Genomic DNA, 24,715 nt, shown 5'->3' with positions numbered 1-24,715 from the left:
GCCTATAGCAGAAAATATAAACCCTTTATTTCCAAATTTTCCATAAACTGTTTCACATGAAATCAGTGTCTTCGCACGTTTCCTGTACCAATCTCTACACCAATTTATAATTCAATTAAATATAATAATTCCTGGCCTTTTCGTTAAGACCGAGCCTAAGCTGTCGTATACTTATGTGATATATAACATGTCGAAAAGTGCTGTACCATCTGAGAGGTGACGGCCGAATTTAGACATAATAAACCTGACAATAGCAAATTGGTAGCTATTTGTATTTATGCCCCAATCAAGGCATCAATATATCAAGAGAATAGCGGATTTCCCTGTTTCTGCTATTTATTTAGCCTTAAAGATTTTTTTTTAAAACCGTAGGGTTTTCCTGTTTGAAATAGTTTGATTTTGGGTCATTTGAATAAGTACAACTTAATGATAGCTGGCCTCGGTTCCAGTGATACATAATCTCCCTTCCTTTTCAATTCGGTGGTTTCGGTTCAGTAGTTGTCGTCTGATTTTTGATTAGCATTGCAGACGGCTAAAATGTACGTTGATATCTTATACTCGAGGTTGCGATTTTTTGTTTGAGGTTGATACAAAATCTCCTTGGCTTATGGTCAGAAGTTCGGATCTTGTATGGTATTTTTGATGTGGTATTCTTTCTCAATCTCTCTATATCAAAATTGGCGGTTTATGTTAATACTTAGAAAGTATTTTACACATAGTCTTACAATATATAACGATGAACAGCAAAGCAGTATATATGTGATTAGGACGTTCGGTGTAGCAGTTGTCGTCTAATTCTAAATTGACATCAAATACTGTTGAAATGTCCCTCGAGATGACAGACTTTCATTTGAAGCCCGTTCAGAATCCCATTAACTCTAGAGAGCGTTTCAAATCGTTCGTGAAGTCATGAAGCTCAGAGATTTTGGATCTTGTATAATATCTCTAATGTGCTGCTATTTCTTTCCACGTTTCCTTTTAGGCTGGGATTAGGTTAATTAGCAACTCAATACTTAAGAGAATATTTCCCACAGAGCCCTACGATATATTACGGCGAACGACGAAGCCGTTGTTATGTGATTAAGATTAGGGAATGAAGAAACCATCTAAAATGGGTAAGATTGTATATAGTTGACTGATACCAAACAGTATATTATTCACGTAGAGAATAGTGGGGACTGCAATTTTCATAGACGTGTACTTTGTTGTCCTTTGATACAGGTCCACTGATTGTTGTATACAAAGCTCAGGCAATATGTTCGTGAAATGCAAGTGTTTGAATGATCAAAATGACGAATTATAAAAAGGTAGCGAGATGGTGTCGTGATCGTGAGTCGCTTTACGGCATTGCGTTGTTTAGCAATATTTTTTTTGTCAAAGGTCGCTGTTCAATATTTGCGATGATGTTTAACTTTCTCGTTATACTCTACTTTGTATTCTACGACGAATGTGTGTTTTTATCATGCAATGGGAGCTAACAAATAGAACACACGCGAAAAAGAAAATATAAATAAGTCAATAAAGTGTACTTCTTCGAAATTATAGCAGATTGAAGGGTTGAGATTTCAACTGAGCCCCAGTATGAGCGAAGTTGTGTTTGATGTGGAAGGCGAGATATTAAACTATTCAATGATAGCGGTACGTATCGGTGTAGGATAGTTTTGTATTTATTATTATTACAACTTATAACCGAAAGACAGCAATAACACTTCATCGATACAGCTAAATCAAATTTAGCTCCCTGAACGGAGTCATGTCCGAGGAGTTTTAGGCACAAAATAACTTGCTGTGAGTATAGCAAGCGTCAGTTTTGAAGCCTTTGTCAGTTTATAAAAGGGTATAACTTTTCCCTGTTCGTTGGGTCGCGAGTATTTTTTATGCTGTCCGGGGGCTGTAGTTTAGAATTCCATTGGTCTCGTCATTTTGGCTGACTATACAACTTATTATTTTCCAGTTATACCTAGCTCGCTAATGCCTCCATTTTTACGAGTAGATGATGCCAATCAAACAAGATGGCAGTTAGAATTATTGCAAACACTGTCTTTTCCTCACCACACGAGCCAGGGAGGCGGATTTCTCGTTCGCTCTCAGTGATTACACACAAACTATTAGTTTGTAATGTTTTTGCATTCGTGTGTAGAAGCAATATCAGAGTATAAGTTTCTGTCTGATAACAAATGATGCTCATTCATGCTCATTCATGCTCATGCAGAGTTCGCAAAAGAATCGCTGTACAAAATATCAATAACTCACGAGTCACTATTAGAGTATGTCGTGAACTAACGCACCTTATGTCTTCCATCGTTGCATCACTCGCCCCGAGCTTCTCGCGGCAGTTCGAGAATCTTAACTTCCCTTCATTTCCCCCAGAATCTCTTCAACGAATATAAACCTGATGTGCTTGTAGACATACAAATTTACCCATATTGAAACAAATAATATGTCAATTAGAGGCGACTATCGTCCGAGATGAAGTAGTTGTTTCTGAACTAGATACAAGGTGGTCGCTGTGAGAGAGAATCAGATGTATTTCCAAAAATCTTGCCATAGAATTGATGTAGTGTAATTTTCACACTTAGACGTTACGATAGACTGATCATTAGGATGACTACTTTTGCGGATACGCAAGGATCGATTATTTACCCCTGGTCATAGACATTCATTTGTGCCATTTTGCAAGTTTATCAAAATCGATCAAGTTTCGAAATATATCGCACATCACAGGAATAAGTAAGGCATATTTGCAGGATGCGTTCGACCTAAGCAAAACGTAGTTTATCTGTTGTTGAAGTTGGCCAAGCGGATGCCAGAGTCCTGCTTCAACCTTCATCAGTTGTTCCATATTACAAATCACAAAACTTGCCTACCCACCAGGTAATTGGTATTCAATTTACATGCATTTGTGCTAAATATTGAAAATGTACACTCATGTTTCTTCCTTCCAAGTTTTTATGAACGTCTTTACTATACCCCCTGTGACGATGTTTCTGTGTGGATGATTATTACTACTAGTAGCACAGGTGACATACCCTCAACTGCTACAATGGGGCAATTATTGAGGGTCTCGGGGCCATTATCACTATATTTGTCATTGTATAGACCTTATGTCCATGGGTAGGGATATGTCTATCTTTTACTACCATGATATATCGGTGACATTGCTTGACGAGGGTATCCGACTGCTTGGGGGTATGCCCGCAATCTCGTAGAGTTTATCCAACAGCGGACTATCAACGGAAGACCACCAGCGGACGCTTGTTTATCAGCCTCTCCACGAGCGGAAATATACCGAACCTCGACAAAGCAATATCATTCTAGATATTGCTTACGAATGGCATTCGTTGAATAGCTACCGATAGAGACGACAACGTATACATACTTCACTACCACACTGAAATGTTTGGAAACAGACAACTTACTTCAAAGTGCTACATTGTAATTGGTTGATTTCCATTTATGATTCTTCAAACACGAATGATTCCTATTAATAAGGTTGAAGGAATCTATACGTATTAAAATTGTAATTTCTTACTATATCAAAGCTGCGGTAGTGCACGAAAGGAGGGGTTTATTGCCATAATAGTATACTTTAAATCCTAATTAAATTGGCGGGTCCAACCCTCGCACAGTAATGTGCAAGGAATCTTCTGCAAACCAGCAGTATTTTCCTGGGAAGGCCAAGTCGATTGCAGATTTGAACGCTCTCATCTGTGCGGCAAATTCCATATTCTGGGTATTTGGACGATGTTAAAACGCGAAAAATATAGGCTATGAGAGTTGTTGTACCTGCAAGAAAGCCTCCTCCTTAAAGATCCCAATCTCATAAGGCACTACCGTCCAAAGACGCGCACACATTGCCATATCATGCTTTCATTGAGAAGTGAACAGAGTACAGCGTAAAGCAAATGTACTTTTAAACATGTTGTGCCGAAGCCTGACAATGTCAGTTTTATTTCTGATACCAAAAATGACACAATGTGAGCGATATATACATGATCTAGAAATCACTTACCAAAAGATGCACTAGGGTCGACCCGTTCTGTCTCTGACTATAACTACTGTATCGATTCCTATTTGCCTTCACACATGGAAGGTATTCCTCATCGGTGGAACCAAAGAACTCACTCAGGACTTGTTCAACCACTGCTTTGCTTGCATCCGATACTAAATGTGATGGAATGAGCATTCATGAGCTACATATAACGGGCATCGCAATGATCGTGTTCCACTGACCTACATATGACTCTTTTCAATGTGCTTTGAGTTGCCCACCGATTGTTCATTTCTGAGCAACTCTCACATAGTGAATAATACATAGCGCGGTGCGTGGAAATAATGAATGCTGAGAATAAAGGGCGCGACACACAGAAGCATATTATACCACACACATCATGCACAGGCGTACACACACACAACACACACACACATACACACACACTCACACGCACATATATATATATATATATATATGTTTGTAGTACTTTCGGTTTTACTATGTGTACGAGGAATATATCAAAAGCGTCATGTTCACCATACCGTAATTAACATTTAGATTCGCTGAAGAAGGCACGTCTCTCTTGATTGTACTGAGGAGTGTACCATGTTTAAACATTCGCATACATGACGCACATTCGATCGGCTTCATATTAAGCGGCCGCCGAGCAATTGTATGTATATTTACGCCTTATTGAGGTCGGAGTAGAATCCAAAGTAACAGCATCTGAACAGAAAACTATTGGCGAAGTCTTGCGCAGTACCTTCAGTTGATGCCGAGACATTTACTGTGCTCAAATCGAAATGCACTTTGTTTACGACCTTCTCCAAGTTCCGCGATTCGAAATCTACCAAATCGAGTGAGTCAACTTGTACAGGCCTGTGGTCCTATCATGAATGAACAATTGCCATTGCATTTAGCCAAAGGAACATGTAAACAAAATATGCCTTTTCAGACATGGATAATGTTCTTTGGTAGCACACACTAGGAGTCGAGTATCACATCGACTTCAATGCAGCGGATTCGTAAATACTCGCTGCTGGCCATGGGGGTCGATATCACAGGCTGCACTCACTTCAGATCAACCCACCATTGCAGCGCTCTGCGTGATGCAAATCTCGCGCAGCATTTTGAGTTCACTGAGGCTCAGGGGAGGGTGATCGTCCTTGATAGCACCTAAAGTTGTCTGATGACCAGGGAAGAAACAGAAAATTGCAGCTTGAAGAAGATCTTGTCACTAAGGGGTAGGTGCATAGCCACCGTCTTTTTTCACAGTTTGAAGCTATACAGGCAGAATACACTGAGTTCCGTATCCATAGCGTTGATTAGTGAACGAATAGCGCTTAGTAAACTTACCTCAAAGAGGTTGAGATAAGAAGTACTCGCAAATTATTACCGATGTGGCGAGTGTACTAGGGCAAGTCCAAGCTCGCCGTGCGGAATCCAGGTTAAGGTGCACAAGAGACTATTCGCATTGGAGTGAACAATCACATAGGTTTCAAAATTCATTAACTTCTCGTATAGTCAGAAATCTTACTTCTCTTATCTATTGACTGAATACTCTTCACCACATAAATTATATAGGAAGGTGCTACCTATTCAAATGTTAATCTACGTTGTAGAGTACATGCAAAACCTGGTATACAAATTGTAGCAAAAAGATATGCGCGTATGTGGATGACACATTGTCATATTTGTATTGATATGTACATCTGAACAAGAAATATATACAAACACTGCCCGTTGTGTAAAACAAATTGAAACATTTCAAACACACCAATACACTAAAACAATTATTTAAATTCACACATATTCCGTTCAATAAATTATATAAAGATATACATTACACATAAATAGATACATAACACACAGCTACCCACACCTATACATAAACACACATGTATGTATATGTGCGTACACACAAACACACACACACAAACACTCACATACACAGACACAGACATACAAACACACACACACACACACACACACACACACACATATATATATATACATACGCACACACACACACACACACACACACACATATATATATATATATACGTACATATTGCACGTGTAGCTTCAAAGATATATACAGAGACACATTTATATCAATCGAGACTTACATCAACAAAGTGATACACAAAGCACACACACACACATACACACACAAACATATATATATATATAAATATATACGTATATATAAAAACACATACACATACACATACACAATACACATAAGTATATATATATGTATACAACACACACAAAAAATATATATACGTATATAGTTCATATATATATATATATATATATACTATTAGTAGTGATCCTTCCGCAATATCACTACGGAAACTTGTTACGACTATATATACTCCTCGAAATGACCAAGTTTGTCCATATTCGGGAATCAAGGTCGGTGTTGCCACCATCAAAGTTTCCCTCCTGATATATATATATATATATATGTATATATATATATATATATATATATATATATATATATATATATATATATATATATATATATATACACACACACACACACAATATAATACACACACACACACACACACACACATATATATATATATATATATAGAATGTACGTATGTAAAAATCGTCGATGTGCAAGCCTGTAGCAGTCAGTTGTGGGCTACTAAAGAATTTTACTCACAAAATTTGAAAAAGTGCAAGACAACTATTCAATATTTCCTACACTGATTAATCACATGATAAAATTGTGAAGATAGCCATACATAACATTATATATTACTTCCCTGTGGTCCGACACGAATCGCACTTGACGAAACTGCCTAGAGTGTGTAGTAGTCACATACCTTGGGCCAGCGGCTGCCGTGATTCTCAGCTTGTAAAACTATTTCGTTATTTGCATTGATACTGTCCTTCAATAATTGCAACGCTGGGGTAAAAGCGTTGTATGCAGCTACGAGCACACCATCCCAAGCGACGAAAAAGGACCGAAATTCAAGGGCGCTTGTTTCGGTATTCTCAATCAGGTGGTGCAGTTCGGCCGTCATTCGATCTGCTTGTTGCACATTGGACATTGTATCCATGTCTATATATTTGCTATCTGATTATGACGGAAATATCGAATAGGATCTGTTCATATATCAAACAAATTTTAAAAACAATCAGACATAAATAAATATTGTCAAGAGAGAAAAGGAGGTGATCGGAGAAAGGCGACACCGCCCGGACCGCCGAGTCGCGGACTGTTGCAACTTGCAAGTTGCAACAGTGCAACACATTATACAAATGGAAGTGTGGTTTTTGGCGGGTTCTCTTGTATTTAATTCTTATTGGTGTTGCCACAGGAATGTGCTCTATTGGTCTATTTGGTTCACGAAGCCCAAATAACTCGACTAAGAGTGGGACAGGATAATAAAATGTTCGGTACCGACATGGCGTAATCCCCCAGAAATTTTGACGGCAGAAATGAAAGACATTTTTATGTCACGTGTATTATTTTATTTCCAGAAATTTGGTTCTGATTTTATAAAGGCACAAGACCGAGTTGTGGTAGTAGACAATTACAAAGCACATATTATCAATTCGGAAAGTGCACATGCCCCTCGACCTCAAAACAATTTGGATATTATGAGCTAGGAATATCAAGTTGCATGGCAGTAGGCAGGAAATACACTCACGAATACACGTACATACACGCTAGTGCATACCACCCACCCACGTACGATATGTTAGTGCTATTCGAAACGCCTGCGGGCTACGCCTTGTTCAAGGTATTGGATGAGGGTGTTCTTAAGAAACCCGATGATATTTGGAAGTCGTTCGAGACCCCTGAACAGGCCACTAAGACGTAAGTTCTTGTATCATAGTGCTTTGGCGTTAGCAATGTGGTTCGAAGGAATTCTGATATCCAAGCTATGTTGGATAGTTTTGATAATTATTCTTTATAGGTATCTTTTATATCACCTTTTATATGTTATTCTTACTGCTTGGAGCGCTCTTTTGTGGTGGTTCTCTGTACGTACATTGGAGTTGTGTTATATGATGAGATGGTCACCGAACGTCGGTGATTGTATTCAGCATTTGAATTGCGAATGAATACATACAATCTTGAAGGATTGAAAACCATGACAAACACAAACTCACACACGTCAACCATATTATGCCCCTGTGTGTGTACATACGCACACGTGTTTCCGTGTTATTTGTACTATAGTGTCAAACTACACGCATTCGAGAAGTTCGAGGACACCACTCAAGCCCTTGCAGCCGCTACAGCATTGGTCGAGGGTAAGATGGACAAGGATCTTAAGGGATTCCTTAAGAAGTGGGTCACAAAGAAGGGACTGTCCGATGAGGTCGGTGTTTTCGACCCCAAACTGGCTGGAATTATCAAGGACAAACTCGAAATCCCTTGCCGCACAGCCACCGAGACCGTAATTAACGAGCTCATGCGTGGTATCAGAACACAAATGGACACTCTTGTCACTGGTACCTCTGAGGAGGCCATGAAGGCCATGTCTCTTGGTTTGGCTCACTCTCTGTCTCGTTATAAACTCAAGTTTTCGCCCGATAAGGTGGACACCATGATCGTCCAGGCTATCTGTAAGTTATATATGTAACGCATGTTCAATATTCAAATATTCAAATTTGTCAGAAGTATGCAGCACACATTACCTGTATATATAATGTGTTTTTTAGGGTGGTTAGGCGTACTATACATTTGAAAAGCAGTCTCTGAAACGCGGATATCAGTTCATATTTTTATCTGTGTCTGTTTTGATATTAGCACATGGCGATCCGATAGTGGTTCCAATAGTATGAATAAGGCTATACTGTTATATGGGAAAATATTTAGTGTAGACAACCCTGAAAAAAAATTGAGCATAGTTAGTGCATCTTCGGTCGTGTCATGCAATTGTAAAAGTGATCTAACGAATTTCCACCTTCACAATTTACAGCTTTGCTTGATGATCTAGACAAGGAGCTGAACACGTATAGTATGCGAGTACGTGAATGGTATGGTTGGCATTTCCCAGAAATCTCGCGAATTATTCCTGATAATCTCGCGTTTGCCAAGACCATCCGAAAGATTAGAGACCGAAAGAACACATCCGCCACTGATCTGGAGGAGTTTTTGCCCGAAGAAATGATCGAGGAGGTTAAGCAGGCTGCTGAGATTAGTATGGGTACTGAGGTGTCTACCGAGGATATGGACAACATTATTTACCTATGTGACCAAGTTATAAGCATCGGAGAATACCGAACACAGCTATTCGACTACCTTAAGGCGCGAATGAACGCCATTGCACCCAATTTGACGTGTATGGTTGGTGAGCTGGTTGGTGCCCGTTTGATCTCGCATGCCGGTTCACTGCTCAACCTGGCCAAGTACCCCGCCTCCACAGTACAAATCCTGGGCGCTGAAAAGGCCCTATTCAGAGCCCTTAAAACTAAGAGTGATACACCCAAGTACGGTCTTATCTACCACGCATCATTAGTAGGTCAATGCGCACCCAAGAACAAGGGTAAAATCTCACGAGTTCTGGCTGCAAAGACCTCATTGTCGGCGCGTGTAGATGCACTAGGAGATAAAGATAATGTCACCATTGGTTTGGAGGCCAGGTCTAAAGTGGAGGCTCGGTTAGGACAGGTATGTAGTTTTGAATGTTTTACGTATTGGGTGTGTTGATAGTTTCACAGAGAATGGACAATTTGCAGTTGAACAGTAGGGTATGCTGGGGCTAACACAGCATCAATGACCCATCAGCTAGGACATCTGCATCCATGTACAAACCCACTTCGATTTATATGTTGGTTTTCAGTTTACCAAGTTTAATCGCGAATTTCAATGTTGATATAATGATTTAATCAGATGGAGGGCCGACCAATGCGTGTATCAGGCCTTGCCAAGGGAGAGGCAGCGGCAGAGAGAATAGAGGCCAAGGAGGTCAAGGGATTCTCAACAGAGGGTGACTCGACAGTTAAACAGTCAAAGAAGCGTGCAGCGGAGGAGGATAGTTCAGAAGAAAGCAAACCGAGTAAGAAGGTCAAAAAGGAGAAGAAGGTCAAAAAGGCCAAGAAGAGTAGTGAATCCGAACCAGTCGCCGTCGAGGAGACGAAGGTCAAGAAAGAGAAGAAGATTAAGAAAGAGAAGGTAAGCCTATGTGTCCACTGTTTAACCTGGTGCTGGTATATTAAGGGTCACGTAGGTGAATACGTACATTGTAGTTGTTGTAGTGCTATGGGATGGTCGTCCCCAAGGGTGGTGTATCGATTGATAACCGGCTGTTATGGTGTGGTTTTATGTGTTTCACCAGTAGGGTACTTATAGTTCTGTACACCAAAGTTATGCTGCTTCCGCGTGGTCGGTGTAGCAATCCGTTTCTTTTTAGAGTCGCAATCTTGCCAACATCTCTATGGCATCTATTGTGCTACTGAAACGGTATAGCGAGGGCGGGGAGGTACCAATTGTGTGATCGGGACATTTGTACCCAGTTGCATTGCTGATCCGTATACATATTCAATGTAGAAATGCATTTTTGATATAATTGAATTTAATATTGTCTGCAGAAAATAGTCTGTTTAAATGGCTGTACTCTAGTGTATTTTCTGGTATAACGGTATAACGCGCATCTGGTTGTGTATAGCTGCCTTTCAATTTCTTTGCTTACTTGAATCACCGTTGTGAGAATGTATTGCTCATCTTGTACTTGTCTCGCATTTTAACAGAAATCAAAGAAGTCCAAGAAGGAGTAACAAGTCAGCCTGGATCGAAATTTAGTGTATATAGAAGACTTTCAAAGTTCGAAAATAGAAATAAAAGCGAGTGCACAATTTAGAATATACATAAGGTGATGGTGTTTACTTTGCCAAAAGGATTCTCGAGGAATGCAAAATGGCAAGGCTTTGCTGATTCGAATGGCACAAGCTGGCCAGAGTCGTAAGAGTTGATTCCGTATCGACTATTATTGTTTTGGGTGAGCTATCTTTGTTGGGCGTGCATGTATCCGTTTCTCTTCTAGAGTCGCATTTATACCAACATACCATGGTATCTAATGTGCTATTGAATCGGTAGATTGAGGGATTATTGACCTTATCGTTCGATCGCTCTTTGTGTTGGTCGAGCAGCTGTCGATTTTCATACATGTTTACTATGCTTCTGTTGAAAGCATTGTTTTACACCTCTTTAAGGAACTGTATTCAAATCGAATAGCCCTGTAGCATACGGTACTGAGATCGAAATAATAAAGTAATTTGCAGCTGGAATTCACAATCCATTATACTTGCTGACTTGGATGAATATTATTTAACACCTTGCTTGATCGATAAGAAAAAAGATTGACCAGACATATATATCAAGACTGTATGCGACTACTAGTGGCTAGCGTTGTTCTATGTCCTTGTGACTGCCAGATTGGACAATTTCCATTGGGTGACCATATATCGCAATTCATGGGCTATACGGGAGGACCGAGTGTATCTTGATAGGTCTGCCTCGAAAACTCTGGTCAAAACTTTGGTTAAGGAATTTGTATGCTCATTTTACCTATACGTTACACATCGCAGTGACGCAGTCTGTTTCGCTTCGACGTAAAATTTCGCGAGTTTCTACAGCGTATAGTCTTGGCAGGTTACGCTGGAATCAACGATCGTAATAAAGTGCTGTCTATAGCATCCTAAATCATGCATGGGAAACAAACACAGTAATTGATAGCTCTTGTCTCACAAACTCGCCCACACTCGATCTTTTGATCTTATGTGTGGTCAAATTCATTGTCCGTAGGCTATGCTGGAATCGTAACCTCGAGATACGCTGAAACGTGCACAATTAACATGCGATAACTGCCAAGTAATGAATCACTTCTTACAGAGGACAGGGAAAAGGATATGCCTGCTAGCAACCAATGCGAAATGGTATGTAATTAAAAAAAAAAAAGGTTTGTAAAAGCACAATTGATATTTGACATAGACAGGTTCGCATTGCGTAACAGAAGTCAAAGATTTAAACTGACAAAACCTTTATCCCGTGATTCCCGTCTAAAAGACAAATATATTTAAACCACATGTTGATTTATATGTATGCAAATTTACATAAATATACGTACATAAACAATACATACATACATACATACAAACCTACACACGCACACACACATATATATATATAGATATAGATATTTATCTATATTTATATAAATATATTTATCATACGAATATATATGTACACATACACACACACACACTCATATATATATATGCATACACACACACATATATATATATACATATATACATACGTATACACATTCATGTATATAAAGCTATACTCACACATACATACATGTACATATATATATATATACATATATATATATACATATACATATATATGTATAACTATATATATATATAAATGAACATACATACATACATACGTACACACATACATACATATATATATATGTATATATATGATGAAATATATATATATATATACATACTTACATAGACACACACACACACGCACACACACACACACATATATATCCAAAAACGATACATACATACACATACACACAAACAAATACATACACACGCACACACACATATATATATATACATACATATATATATATATAAACACACACAAACAATAAAAAGATGCGCATATGAATGTGTCTATGTGATGCAGTGCGCACTCACTCTCTCACACACACTATATATATATATATATTATATAGTATAATTCAACTTATAAACATGCAAATGCGCTTTCAAAGCACACGGCCGCGACGAATCTGGTCGGCCATTCATTATCCATGAGAATGCAGATTGAGAATAGACAGTAACGCTACTGTAATGCCATAACGTAGTATAGTCATCGGCCCTCCAAACACACGAGTCTGAAACCCAGAATCTCACCCAAACTTAATGCGATTGCATTTTTTACTTCCAGCATACATAGTTTCAGATCCATAGAGCTTGCCATCCCTCACACCGCGACGTACAGTCAGGTCACCCATAATCATTCATATCAATGCTGGATTCCTCGTTTCATCTCTAGTCCCAGACTACTCGTGTTTGTGTGCATGTACGCGATTACACACATACACTTCAGTACACAACTACATTTATATATATATATATATATATATAATATATTTAAAACATACAGATATATATTATACATCCTAGCTCAGCCCTCACTCCATCTCCCTTAGTGCCTTGAGCCTGTCTGATAGCCCAGCCTCCTCCTCGTTGCTGATGGTAGGTAACGCAGTTTTCCCCGCAGGAACAGCGTTGAGTTCTTCTTGCATTTGTAAACCATGCTCATCGGCTACTTGTGATATAAGCGCTTCAACTTGGTCTTCAGGTACAGATGATGTCACCGCACCCGACATGGCATTGTCCATAACACCCGTTTGCACATCGAGGTCTTCGAATTGCGACTCAAACTTCTCCATTATCGATGTTATTTTAACCAAATCCATAGATTGTAATGCCTTGTCCATGCCCTTTGTGGCCATGCCCATGGACTTTGTGACAGTCTGCATGGTGATAGCTGTTTGTATACGCGACGAAGTCGCATCCAAGCGTGATGACATCCTCAAAAAGTTAACAGATTCCTGCTTTTTACGAATCGCATTCTCAGCAAAAATCCGTGCGTTTTCAGGATTGCCCTTCTGCATGTTGAGTTTCACCTTATTCTCCGCCTGTTTGGCTTCTTTCTCTGCCTTTACCGACTGCCTCGCTAATTGTTTGCTGGCTAGCTTCATCTGGAAGTAAGCATCTTCCAGTTGCTTCTTACTGTTATTACCAAACATGCCCATCGTGTCTTCTGTATATTGTATGGTATGAGTACTGCTTTTGTGATATATTGTATGGGTGCTAAATCTTTTCTACGACTGAGAGTGGGGTCATAGCAGAGCGGCTTATTTATGTGTATTTGTATTTGTGTTCTGGTACAAATACAATCAATATATATTTAGGATGAGTCATTCATTAGTGCCATTTACGAAATGCGGATAGATAAATATGATATCATATTATACACTGGGGCGGGGGGCCTTGGGCTGATGTGCACCGGGATGAGAGACTTGAAAGTCTCCCCAGAATCCAGATTCAGAATAAAGGGTTTATATCGTCATATGATATTACAACCGTAATGGATTATCAAACGTGACAGACCTTAAAATAAACAAATGGATCCGATCATCCTAATCATTAGATATTCATATTCATCTGTACTAATATATCAAACATGGTGTTGCTACTGTTACGTAGATCACTTTTACGAGATATATTAGCCAGTTTAGACTATTTGTAAGGAACTGTTGTACATCATGGCCAAGGAAAAAGTTTCGCAGAGTACTTCACAGGACAAATCAAATGCAGACTTGGCGGAGAAGCTACAGAGCGAGGGTGTACCGATGACCGAGCCTTTGGTAGAACACAGTGGTGATTTCTCAAGTAAAGTATTGGCGGATATAAGCAATGAGTTTGAAAGGGTCGAGAATGATAAGAGCATAGGACCAACCGAGAAAATGGAGTATATGAAGGTATGTGTATGGTATTTCGTCCAGATATTCACAATGGTCATAATATTGTACGTGTTGGGTGTATGTGTTCGACTCATATCCGAGCGACTCATATCCGAGATGTGCTGTTTGGCGTCTGTGGCGACTTAGGAATAGCTGAAGTAGAAAACAAATTCAGAGCCAGAATGAGCTCGAGCTACAGCATGGGGCTCTTTGAAATACAACACTATATATCTGTAAGCATTATACATAAGAACTTTATTAGAAGAACATTACATATAGGGTTGGGACAGGAAATTATTTTGCTTATTAGGTGGCTATTGCTTTGTTGGTGACCGAGATATCGATGACTAAATAGAAAGGTAATCCTCTATTCCATAGTCATCGAATTATGTAGCAAGCAGATGTTCGTCCTTAACTATGGTGCTATGGATGGTAGGTTATTCAAGGTGTACTATACGAGAGCACACCAGCTGCTGTTCATCGCACACGTTAACACGTGAAGCCTTATTAAGCACCGAGTTATGTTACTTTGTCATGTTCCTGTCATCGGTCGGCAAAAAAGCCAAAACGAGCAGTAGCTGAACATGAGTTAAAGGGGACAAGTAAGTCGATGGATTTCACTATACCTGCTCTACTGCCTATGCCTGCCTTTTGGCAAGCGATGAATGAATTGGTACTTCACGAGGCAATATAGCAATAATGCGCCCTTGATACAAGTTCTTGAGTAATGAGTGGAGATCGAGTGCATCAAAATCAAATAAGGCGTCTACCTTTTTGATACATCTGAGTCATATCTCCCCACCACCACCCTCGTTCTCGGTCCCGATCTTTATGCGACCGGGATTGATACTAATACCGGAGCGTCTCCTTTTGTGCTCTTATCGTCTTGAGTAGGCGATTCGTCTACTAGGGTATAGTGCTTGGAATGCTGTGCATATAATTACCTTACTGCGTCTTTTTGTGTAGAAGTAATTGACGCATAAGTGCATATCGTCATGAGTGTGAGTCAGCGATATTCTCGAGCTGCAGCAGAGTTTCAGTCGACGTGGCAGTATGGTGATGTTGGTTTTCAGATAACACTCGGTCAGATTCATATACTTGCGTAAACGAATGATAAAGTGTGTCAACCAAGATAGAAACCTGTACATACATTCCTTCTACATCATTTGCAATCATGAATCTCTGGTTCAGAATGAGACAATACCTAAATTTTAGGCGTCGTTCAATCACGTCTGTGTATGTACGCCAAGCGCGGCGCGTACAGTTGTGTGAAATTTTGCATTAGGCGATCTCTTACTTTGGGGAAGTGATTCGAAACAAGTTTGATCATATTTGGCTATATACCGAATCAGATAGGGAGCTAAGAACACAGCGAATTAACTCTTGAGTTGTTCGCTTATCAAAGTTCACACAATTTCTGTTCTTTTCAACGAAGGTGCGTTGGAAGCTTAGAATTAATCGTGCAGCAGGTTTCTTCAGAGATCGAGCGAATGTTATACAGCCACAAACTCACGGTCAAATAATTTTACTTATCCACATGTGAAGGAGTTATACAAAAAGCTGATGATGGATGATTCTCTCAAAGGCGACAAGCAAATGTTGGCCGATGTAGACAGGAAAAAAAAAGAGATCGATACAAAGAAGAAGAACACTCCCAAGGACGATCATACAGAGCTGTCTGGGGGCACGACCGAAAAATACACGTGGACACAGACCCCAGCTACACTGATAGTGTACATACCTACAGCCAGCACTGTGAAGTCAAAGGGTGTACAGTGCACGATAAAGGCTAAAACTCTGCGGCTGTGTGTCGGTGGAGAGGAAATTATCGAGGGCTCGTTGCACAGTACGTCCGATCCAGAGGAAAGCTTCTGGGAAATCGAGGGCGCTGGGGAGGGCAGACAGATTGTTTTAACTATCACAAAAGAGAAGGTAAACTTGACTCTGCATACTTATACTCCTGCAGTCGTTTAGGTAATTATATATCTTTGACTATTGAAAATTGTAATATGGTGTGTATATGTAGCACTGGTGTGACCTTTTGCTCAGTTTGGTATTTGCAGTACCACCACTCGCACTTGGGTTCACAAATACCCTGCCGCAACTTGTTGCGCAGTTCGGCCTTGTTTGTATTCCACTTGACTACTGACATGCTAGTGGTTTGTCTATCCGATGTGAGCTTTGAAGGAGGCCTAGCTGGAGATATTGTATCCTCTGCCTTGTGACATCGCCTTTGAGTGTCTTCGCACCATTTTCCAAATATCCATGAAGTATACTTATATTGTGCACGACAATGTATCATTATAATTGCTAACGTCACAAGATACTAATCGACGCTCGAATCTCACATTGATCTAATGCACTGGCAGGAGGGGAGCTGGCCGTCACTACTCAAACAATGATGGAATAATAAAAGAAAGTAAATACAAGTACGCCTCAGCAGTACACTGCAGTCCACGTGCCAGTACGAGCGGCAAAGTTGTTAAAAATATGCAGTTCTGCCTGAAGGTTATACTTGTTCCGAGTGTGGGTCTCTGGCCCAGGACGTAATGCCCTATATCAAGTCTGCGTCCAAACGGCAGTCTCTGTGTACACAGCACATCAGTATGTTGAGAATGTATACGCTATTGAGTGTTGATGATTGAACCTCTAGCAGACTGCTTTTCATTTCGCTCTTTATAATGCTGAGAGTTCGTTGCGAAATGCGTGCACGTGTTCCCGTGCGTGCGAACGGGGACTGTAACAAAGCAGTGGCCGTACGGATTTTTAAAACACAATCGACGCCCATCCTGATATGTGTAGCAAAGCATTGTTTTGTGTTTATTTATATTGTACGTTGTTTTCCCAGCATCCCTCAGCAACATTGCCTAGCGGCACGCACTAATAGTGTAGCAGATATTGGATATTCCTGTCGGAATGCACTTAGCAGTTAAGGTAAAGTTATACAAGTATATTTTTTTGTCGTATATATGACGACGCATACTTCTATGAACTCCAAATAAAGCAAACTTAAGACCGCTCTGGCCTTCTACTGCATATTCCTTGATGTGCAGAGCAATATTCCAGAGCCCCCCGCTGACTTTTAGGTCGACGGAGTTTACCCGATATCAATCAATCATACTCGTGTTTTGTCGCTAAGCATATTGTGTTTTAGTGTCTGCAATGAAAGCACTTGACCATCCCGCTCGTGTTCTTGGCCTTCGTCCATTGCGTCTACATCCTCCTCGAGATCAGGCCAGTACTCACATACGAATGCGAGACATTCGTCCATACTATACCTCTTATGTGGGTCTATCTCCAGCAAGTAACTCAGCAGCACCCGCACCAGCGGCGAGAATGTGTTCCAGGGCAATGAGTCTACATCGCCAGTCCGGTACTTTAGAAACTCGGCACAGGTGTTGGCAGCCCTGGGCCAGGGGAACTCGTACTCCATTTCACAGGTCAGTAAGGCAAACAGCAGGATGCCTGCACTCCACACATCAGCCTTACGGAGATCCACATTAGACAGTCCAGAAAGAAGTTCGGGACATGTGTACTCCACAGTCCCTGGGGTGGTTGCCGATGTGTCATGCACTGCACAGCTGAAGCCGAAGTCACATAACTTGGCGATCCCGTCATCCCCTAAGACAACGTTCTCCAACTTGACATCCCTGTGACACCAGCCCTTCGTGTGCATGTAGGAGAGTGCACTGACAACTTGCTTGAATATACGCAGGCACGCCTTCTCTGACAAATCTTTCCCATCCACATCGACGATGTACTCAAACAGATCCCCGCTGGGCAGGTACTCCTGTATTAAGAGGTAGTGTGAGGGTGTCTCCACGACTTCGTAGAGTTTAACTATGTTCTTATGATCCTGCAACGCATGTGCAATCCTAGCTTCTGTCTGCACCAGCCTGAGGTTGTGTGGCGATTTGGCCAATCGCTTGATGGCCACCATTCGCCCTGTGCTCATCTCAATCGCCTGAAACACCGTGGATGTGATCCCATTCTGTATTGCCCGCAACACTTTGTAATTGGGTTCGTTTCCACTATTCCCTTCGCTTCTCGTCGCATTCGCAACCGTCTCTTTAGGAGAGTTGGCAGCATCTTTCTCGATCGCTGGTACGGCCGACTGTGCGTCAAGAGAGGTTCGGTTCTTATGCTCAAATTGCAATGAAGGGGCCATCCGATTGAACCGTGGGGCCCGTGCAGACGATGCTGTTGGCAACTGACTAGTACTAATCGTCCGCCCCGAGTTATTCAAAAGAATGCAACTGCTTTTACTTCTACGGCGTTTCGTTTTACTGAAGGCTTGTGGTTGTTGTAAACTTGTTTTGGCCTTAGTTTTGTCCGTTGTTGTATCCGTGGCCATGTGCGTTCTTTGTGTGGCATCACATCGTGCTGATGCATTGTCGTTCTCGCGTGGATGGTGTCTGTGGAATATGGGCGAGTGCGATGGATTGGGTTCATGATGGCTATTCGACCTCGGCGACAGGATGTTCTTAAACGCTGGCGGTGATGGTGATTTGCTCGTGTATCCATTCGAATCGGAACTGTCCCCTTTGAGATCGTTGTGAGACGCTGACAAATTGGATGAGAATTGAAGCTGAATTCGCATAGTGGAGTATAGGGGTAGGCATAGATATTCATATGGAATATATTTGAAGACAACTACCTAGCTACTCGTACATGTACATGCTCTCGGTTTACAATTGAGTCGGCATAGGCTGATCCAAAGCAGTTGCTTTTTCTTTTCTTTTCAGAGTGTGCCTCTTCTGCGTCCCAACGCACCTTTGCTGATATGTACTTGTACGTTCAATAGAACACACAGTGAACGCCAGGGTGATTATCGCACTATAAACTGAGGCGCAAACGCCAAGCAGAAGTACATCGTGAGTAAAGGTGTGTAGGTTATATGGCAATTCTTCGCAAATTTCATGAGGTTTCCAAAAAAAAAGTGGGGGGGGTCCCGGGTGCTAGAGAGGGACCAGGCGTCCAGCTGTACAAAAGCCAATCTTTCACCCACAACAACGGTTGAGAGGGGACGCTGTTGATTGGACGTTGCTATGAACCTGGTTGACAACTTGGGGGTTGCAAGTTTAGTAAAATATTTTTAAATGATGCAATTATAGGACCGCTATACCCGTGTGTATGACTGACCATGTACAAATAAAATAACAATATAAATAAATTTAAAACTGAAATACGAACAGCTCCACTCAAATTGGAAAAAAATTTATTTTAAAATATAGCTATCAGTACTTAGACTTGTACCGTGTAGGAGTGTACGTCGTCTGACTCGTTGTGTACAGTAAATACAAAATGCAATGTATTTATTTATTATTCGGACTATTTGTTTTTAATAGCAGATGGAATGACAAGAATATTTTTCAGAGGTCCATCTGTGATCAGACTGGGTCACTGGAGCGACTGGAGTTGACCACCGTTATTTATTTATCGTTGTAGATATTGGGATTTGGGAATGTTTTCTCACTCTTTTCTCACAACGCAGGCGCGAAGTATGATATATTTATAACATGCATTTTATTTTTCAAGTTAAAATATATTGAAATCCCAGGTCCTTGGCTATATTCATCATGCAATCAATCAAATTGGTAAATTAACTTGTACAGTTCTCATTTGAAACTCTGCTGTGAAAAACTGTATTTGTCTCTTTAGGTCTGTATCAGGGCCACACTATCAAGTACTTCTGACAACGACCTGCAAGTTCTGAGCGGTGCTTATCTTAATCGTACATATGTACTTTTCTATATGGTGCACAGCGCATACAGTATAGCATGTATAGAGCCGGGAGTATAGACGAGGGTGACCTTTTAAATATATTTACGACACAAGAAAGGCGGAAGTCATTGTAGTACGATCAAAGGTTTAGTTCATAGATTGTACTGCCCTTACCTCATTTCAGTATATCTCGTATACTGACATAGTCGCGTGCTACCTGATGATTTTTAGACCCGTTCGAGTACATTTTTATGTACTATTTCGCAGCACTTGCAAGTTCGCATGGTTTCCTTTATACAGATGTACGGTTAACAGCAATGTAAGTTTCCATTTTTTCAGCAGCATACTAGTATACCAACAGACTTACATATTCTATGCCCTCGCCTTCGATTGTGTACCCACTATATTGGTACCGAGACAAACCTTTATATTAGCCTACAGCGAAACCTAAATCAACCCTCGAGTAAATATGTATCGATAGTAGTATAGCCCCAATCAATGCCAGCCAGCAAATGCGATCTGAGTTCAAAGGCGCCGGTCAAAAGTATATCAACAGAGGCATGGTCAGACGAACGCAAATAGAAAGCATCCTGCGGTCCTCTCGCTAAGTACAACTCTTAATCTCCCGCTTCCGAAGCTATCCATACTGGAGTCATGGCCGGCACGACGATCCAATCTCGCCGAACCTTACCAATACATATCGTAAGCAGTTCTTAATGTACCTCTGATGGTATTACAACGTCCGTAGCTTACTCGACTAGGAGCAGTACGTACTAACCGTCAGCGAAATCGCACGTGGTTTATGATATCTACTACGTTGGACGAGTGACAGCCCACACAATAGATATCGACATCCTCCATATGTAGCCCGATTTGGCGGTTTCGTTTGCGCAGCAGAACAAAATCAATCATTTTTTACCACATCCTTACAGAACGTAGCAATATTACACCTAATTGGACGCCTCTTTGGTCCCCACCACATCATTTGAAGTATAGTCGGGGTGGCAACACGCGCGCCCTCTATATAGTTCCCACCCCACCATGATATGCACGTATCGCCGCATCATTTACAATTTAAGAGCGTCGGCAACACATATCCGTATACTATTAAACATGTATAATATATCAAACCAGCAGCAGTGTATACCAGAATTACAAACCAATATGTAACACAGGGCAGATTTTAACTCGATTATGTAACACTATAATTCAGATACAGTTGCTTTATATATAATTGACTTGTGTGCACCAAATACAAACCAACATTACAAGTTCTAAGGGGCACTTGATCAGCACATTGCGCCCTCGAAATAGAGTCGAAGAATGGAACATAACTAGTATACTATTAAAAACTCGGCCAGAATGTTTAAATTCTAGAAAATCACGAAGATAATATTTCAATTGCCTACTTCAGGTACAATCAACAATATCTCAACCATGCTTCAGAATAGTATGCTCTGCAAGACAAATGCACATATATCGATATACGAACAGAGCATCAAAAGCACAAACACGAGCGAGAAGGTACAGTTCCACACAGTTGTTGCCTAACCGCACGAGTGTATTTATTCGTAACGCAAAGAAGTTGAGTTGGCCAGTAAATTTATACTATATTTATAAGTTATAAGTACATACTTACTCCTCGTCATCTTCAGCGTCATCAGACGTCTTGCCGGCGTTCTTACGCTTGACACGTCCAGCACGGCCTCCACCGAAAGGAGAGTTCAAACTGAAGTCAATATGCTTCTGTGAGTCTACACGCACAACGAATGAGGGGATGTTTACCAGCTGCTTACCGACGCGGATGTGACGCTGACGGATAAGGACACGGGCGTGATGAATGGAACGGGCTAGACCAAGCTTCATGACCTGTGTAACAAGAAAGATGATTATACAGATATTTCTAATTAGTCAAGGCATCCATCAAAGTACATAAGCTCGAGAATAGCCCCCTATTATATGGTACCACCATATTCGTGGTTGAAATGTTTTAAAAACGACACATTCTAGCTTGAAATGAAGACATAATACACATACATAAAAATTAAAACTGTATCAAATAATACGACTTTCCCTTCCTATGATTAATTATGTTATTCTAACCATATATGCTATGTAGCTTACGGAAATTCAATAAAAACAAAACGCGATTGAACTTACTGTCTACTACGCCATGCACACCATTTTGAATCATACCTGGGTCTGAAGACGACGCTCAAGGAAATCCTCGGTCTTCAAATTCAGAACGTAATCGAGCTTCATCTGGGTATCATCAAGCACACCAATGCGAATCAGGCGACGCAGAAGCGCGTTACCCTCGAACAGGCGTCGGGGGTCCTTGTCTTCTAGGGTTAGAAGATCACGGGCAGCCTGATTGCAGACGAAGATGTATGCGCGATATTAATACAGTGATCGATCTGACCCGGTCCATTCGAGCAGTAGTAAGATCGATATACGATTCATACAAATATGTATTACGTACAATGACGAGTCAGTTTGCCATAGGTTGTTGTTGTGATATTGGTACATGGAGATCGAGACGGCAATTGCACAAAAAAAGACATACATAACATTTGAGATCCTGGTCCATTCGACCACGGTAGTAAGGTCGATATAAAACTCATACAAATATATATTACATGCGATGACGAGTCAGTTTGCCAAAGGTTGCTGTGATATTGGTACAAGGAGATCGAGACAACGATTGCACCAAATAGGCATATTTGAGATATTAATTATTTGTCAAAAAATTGATACGCTGAACAATTCGCGGTCTAAAAAGCTACATACCTTGCGGATCTTAGCAAGACTGTACTTGACGCGCCATACTTCACGCTTGTTACGAAGTCCGAACTCTCCGACGAACTTCAACTCCTGATCGAGACGCTCCTTTTCAAAAGGACGACGAGGGGTCTTGTAGACCTTGGAAACTACAAATTACAAACGTTCATTTTGTATATATGAGTGGATAAACTAGAGAATGTCTCCAAGGAACAGGTCATTTACACACACACATACATGGTGATATATACATATATACGGCAGTGAACCTCTAACAAGATGCTTCGCAACTCGTTCCTCCCCCTTTCTACTTTGCCCGAAATACTGCTGTGAATATATGCATATTCTAATATGCGAAGATACTTGCAGATTGTTCTCTCAAAAACGAATACTACGGTCACTGTCAGGTATGTAGGCGATCGGATACTGTCATATTGTATTAAATATATTTCATGGCGGTTGTTGTGGAAATGCTGGTTTGACAGACAGCGGTCGTTGGATCCTGTTTTGTTTCTCTCTATTCTCAAAGCTTGTATGCGTGGACCTATATTGCTGCTTCATATATCGGCAATATATATATATATATTTTTGGTTGATGACTGTATATATGGTTGTATATGGACCTCATCAGCTCCTATTCCCACGCTAATAGTCGTTCCGATTGATTCTTCGTGTTGGCATAGATCCTACCCTATACGGTACGCTCCCTACACTACGCTATACTGTGCTTATTCTCACTCATCCTTGCTAATTCTCACTTACAGTTGGGTCTCTGGCCAGTCATAATGCAACTCTATGTGGTGAGAAAAGGAACTAGGAAGTGCCGTCCCGGTCTGTTTTAGTATTGAAATCCATGTGTTACAGTTCTCAAACCAAAATATGCACGCGAGGAGCTGTATGGAGATCAATAACCCCCGTGTTTACGACGGTAGAAAATGTTAGAATACAAAATTTCAAAATGGCTGGGATCAATTTAGTGCAATTGAAGAGCATTTGCGACAGTATATGGTTTACGACGGAATGAAATATATATTATATTACACAAGCGTTTTGATTGAAGAGTAGGTAGTACCGAGGCAAAAATGATTTATTTTTAGATAATAGGTGTAGTACTGAGATAGTGTAAATAAATACACTCTGTAAAATTACGAGAAGGGAGTATAATATGTAAAGCTTCATTTTAATAACTATATTGTACAAAACAATGTATGTACATATTAAAGACATAGCGCTGCTTCATGAACGGCTATCAAATATGAATGATGGCGCAATAAGGTTAGTCGTTCGTGTATGCAATCGAACAACTCGCAACTTCTATTAGATCAATATACTGTAATACCAGTTCCTTATTATCACAATGAAGTCCGCACTGCCGTTCACGTACTGGTGACACTATAGTTTTTTGTTTCGTTGTTCTATTTATCGTTGCCATATAATGATCTGAACTGAAGGTGCATCTGGCAATGGATCGTGTATCAAAAACACAAAATCGCACGAAATCACGCAAATACAGACCTACACATACACCCAATATATATATATATATATATAATTATTTACGCCCACTCATACACACTCAAATATATATATATAGATATATATATATATATATAGATATATATATATATATATATATATATATATATATATATATATATATATATATATATATATC

At 40.4% G+C, this 24,715-nt stretch overlaps 6 protein-coding genes across 6 annotated transcripts; 2 read left to right on the top strand and 4 right to left on the bottom strand.

The window, feature by feature from the left end:
• Positions 1-3,600: 3,600 nt before the first annotated feature.
• Positions 3,601-7,090, bottom strand: SARC_02175 (hypothetical protein; the record flags this gene model as incomplete). Its single annotated transcript, XM_014304081.1, has 5 exons — positions 6,841-7,090; positions 5,085-5,180; positions 4,758-4,881; positions 4,013-4,164; positions 3,601-3,729 (listed from the first exon to the last, which is right to left on the bottom strand). The coding sequence occupies exons 1-5, from the start codon at positions 7,075-7,077 to the stop codon at positions 3,601-3,603; spliced, it is 738 nt and encodes a 245-aa protein (XP_014159556.1). The 5' UTR covers positions 7,078-7,090.
• Positions 7,091-7,576: 486 nt separating this feature from the next.
• On the top strand, positions 7,577-10,928 carry SARC_02174 (nucleolar protein 58). The gene is made up of 5 exons (XM_014304080.1): positions 7,577-7,841; positions 8,208-8,596; positions 8,953-9,644; positions 9,867-10,148; positions 10,724-10,928. Exons 1-5 carry the CDS (start codon positions 7,645-7,647, stop codon positions 10,748-10,750), a joined length of 1,587 nt encoding a protein of 528 aa, XP_014159555.1. The 5' UTR covers positions 7,577-7,644; the 3' UTR covers positions 10,751-10,928.
• Positions 10,929-12,769: 1,841 nt separating this feature from the next.
• On the bottom strand, positions 12,770-13,893 carry SARC_02173 (hypothetical protein). Its single transcript, XM_014304079.1, has one exon. It carries the CDS (start codon positions 13,822-13,824, stop codon positions 13,198-13,200), a length of 627 nt encoding a protein of 208 aa, XP_014159554.1. The 5' UTR covers positions 13,825-13,893; the 3' UTR covers positions 12,770-13,197.
• Positions 13,894-14,231: 338 nt separating this feature from the next.
• SARC_02172 (hypothetical protein) lies at positions 14,232-17,161 on the top strand. The gene is made up of 3 exons (XM_014304078.1): positions 14,232-14,553; positions 16,081-16,467; positions 16,905-17,161. Exons 1-3 carry the CDS (start codon positions 14,338-14,340, stop codon positions 16,935-16,937), a joined length of 636 nt encoding a protein of 211 aa, XP_014159553.1. The 5' UTR covers positions 14,232-14,337; the 3' UTR covers positions 16,938-17,161.
• A 168-nt stretch (positions 17,162-17,329) lies between these two features.
• Positions 17,330-19,407, bottom strand: SARC_02171 (CAMK/CAMKL protein kinase). Its single transcript, XM_014304077.1, has one exon. It carries the CDS (start codon positions 19,133-19,135, stop codon positions 17,651-17,653), a length of 1,485 nt encoding a protein of 494 aa, XP_014159552.1. The 5' UTR covers positions 19,136-19,407; the 3' UTR covers positions 17,330-17,650.
• Positions 19,408-21,722: 2,315 nt separating this feature from the next.
• Positions 21,723-23,902, bottom strand: SARC_02170 (40S ribosomal protein S9). The gene is made up of 4 exons (XM_014304076.1): positions 23,803-23,902; positions 23,050-23,189; positions 22,456-22,629; positions 21,723-22,128 (listed from the first exon to the last, which is right to left on the bottom strand). Exons 1-4 carry the CDS (start codon positions 23,822-23,824, stop codon positions 21,895-21,897), a joined length of 570 nt encoding a protein of 189 aa, XP_014159551.1. The 5' UTR covers positions 23,825-23,902; the 3' UTR covers positions 21,723-21,894.
• Between the last annotated feature and the right edge of the window lie 813 nt (positions 23,903-24,715).

The sequence above is a fragment of the Sphaeroforma arctica genome (genome assembly GCF_001186125.1).
Source record: "Sphaeroforma arctica JP610 unplaced genomic scaffold supercont1.95, whole genome shotgun sequence".
Taxonomy (NCBI): domain Eukaryota; class Ichthyosporea; order Ichthyophonida; genus Sphaeroforma; species Sphaeroforma arctica.
Note: the sequence above shows the minus strand (reverse complement) of the source record. Positions and strands in the feature narration are given on the sequence as shown.

Bases quoted from the DNA above. Each gene is read 5' to 3' on its own strand.
- SARC_02174 (XM_014304080.1), top strand. From the start codon at position 7,645: ATGGCAGTAGGCAGGAAATACACTCACGAATACACGTACATACACGCT. The intron at 9,645-9,866 runs GTATGTAGTTTT...TGATTTAATCAG, and splicing joins TGGAGGCTCGGTTAGGACAG to ATGGAGGGCCGACCAATGCG. The intron at 10,149-10,723 runs GTAAGCCTATGT...GCATTTTAACAG, and splicing joins AGAAGATTAAGAAAGAGAAG to AAATCAAAGAAGTCCAAGAA.
- SARC_02173 (XM_014304079.1), bottom strand. From the start codon at position 13,824: ATGGGCATGTTTGGTAATAACAGTAAGAAGCAACTGGAAGATGCTTAC.
- SARC_02172 (XM_014304078.1), top strand. From the start codon at position 14,338: ATGGCCAAGGAAAAAGTTTCGCAGAGTACTTCACAGGACAAATCAAAT. The intron at 14,554-16,080 runs GTATGTGTATGG...CCACATGTGAAG, and splicing joins AGAAAATGGAGTATATGAAG to GAGTTATACAAAAAGCTGAT. The intron at 16,468-16,904 runs GTAAACTTGACT...ATGCACTGGCAG, and splicing joins TAACTATCACAAAAGAGAAG to GAGGGGAGCTGGCCGTCACT.
- SARC_02171 (XM_014304077.1), bottom strand. From the start codon at position 19,135: ATGCGAATTCAGCTTCAATTCTCATCCAATTTGTCAGCGTCTCACAAC.
- SARC_02170 (XM_014304076.1), bottom strand. From the start codon at position 23,824: ATGACTGGCCAGAGACCCAACT. The intron at 23,190-23,802 runs GTAAGTGAGAAT...TGTAATTTGTAG, and splicing joins GACTGGCCAGAGACCCAACT to TTTCCAAGGTCTACAAGACC. The intron at 22,129-22,455 runs GTATGATTCAAA...CTTGTTACACAG, and splicing joins AGCGTCGTCTTCAGACCCAG to GTCATGAAGCTTGGTCTAGC.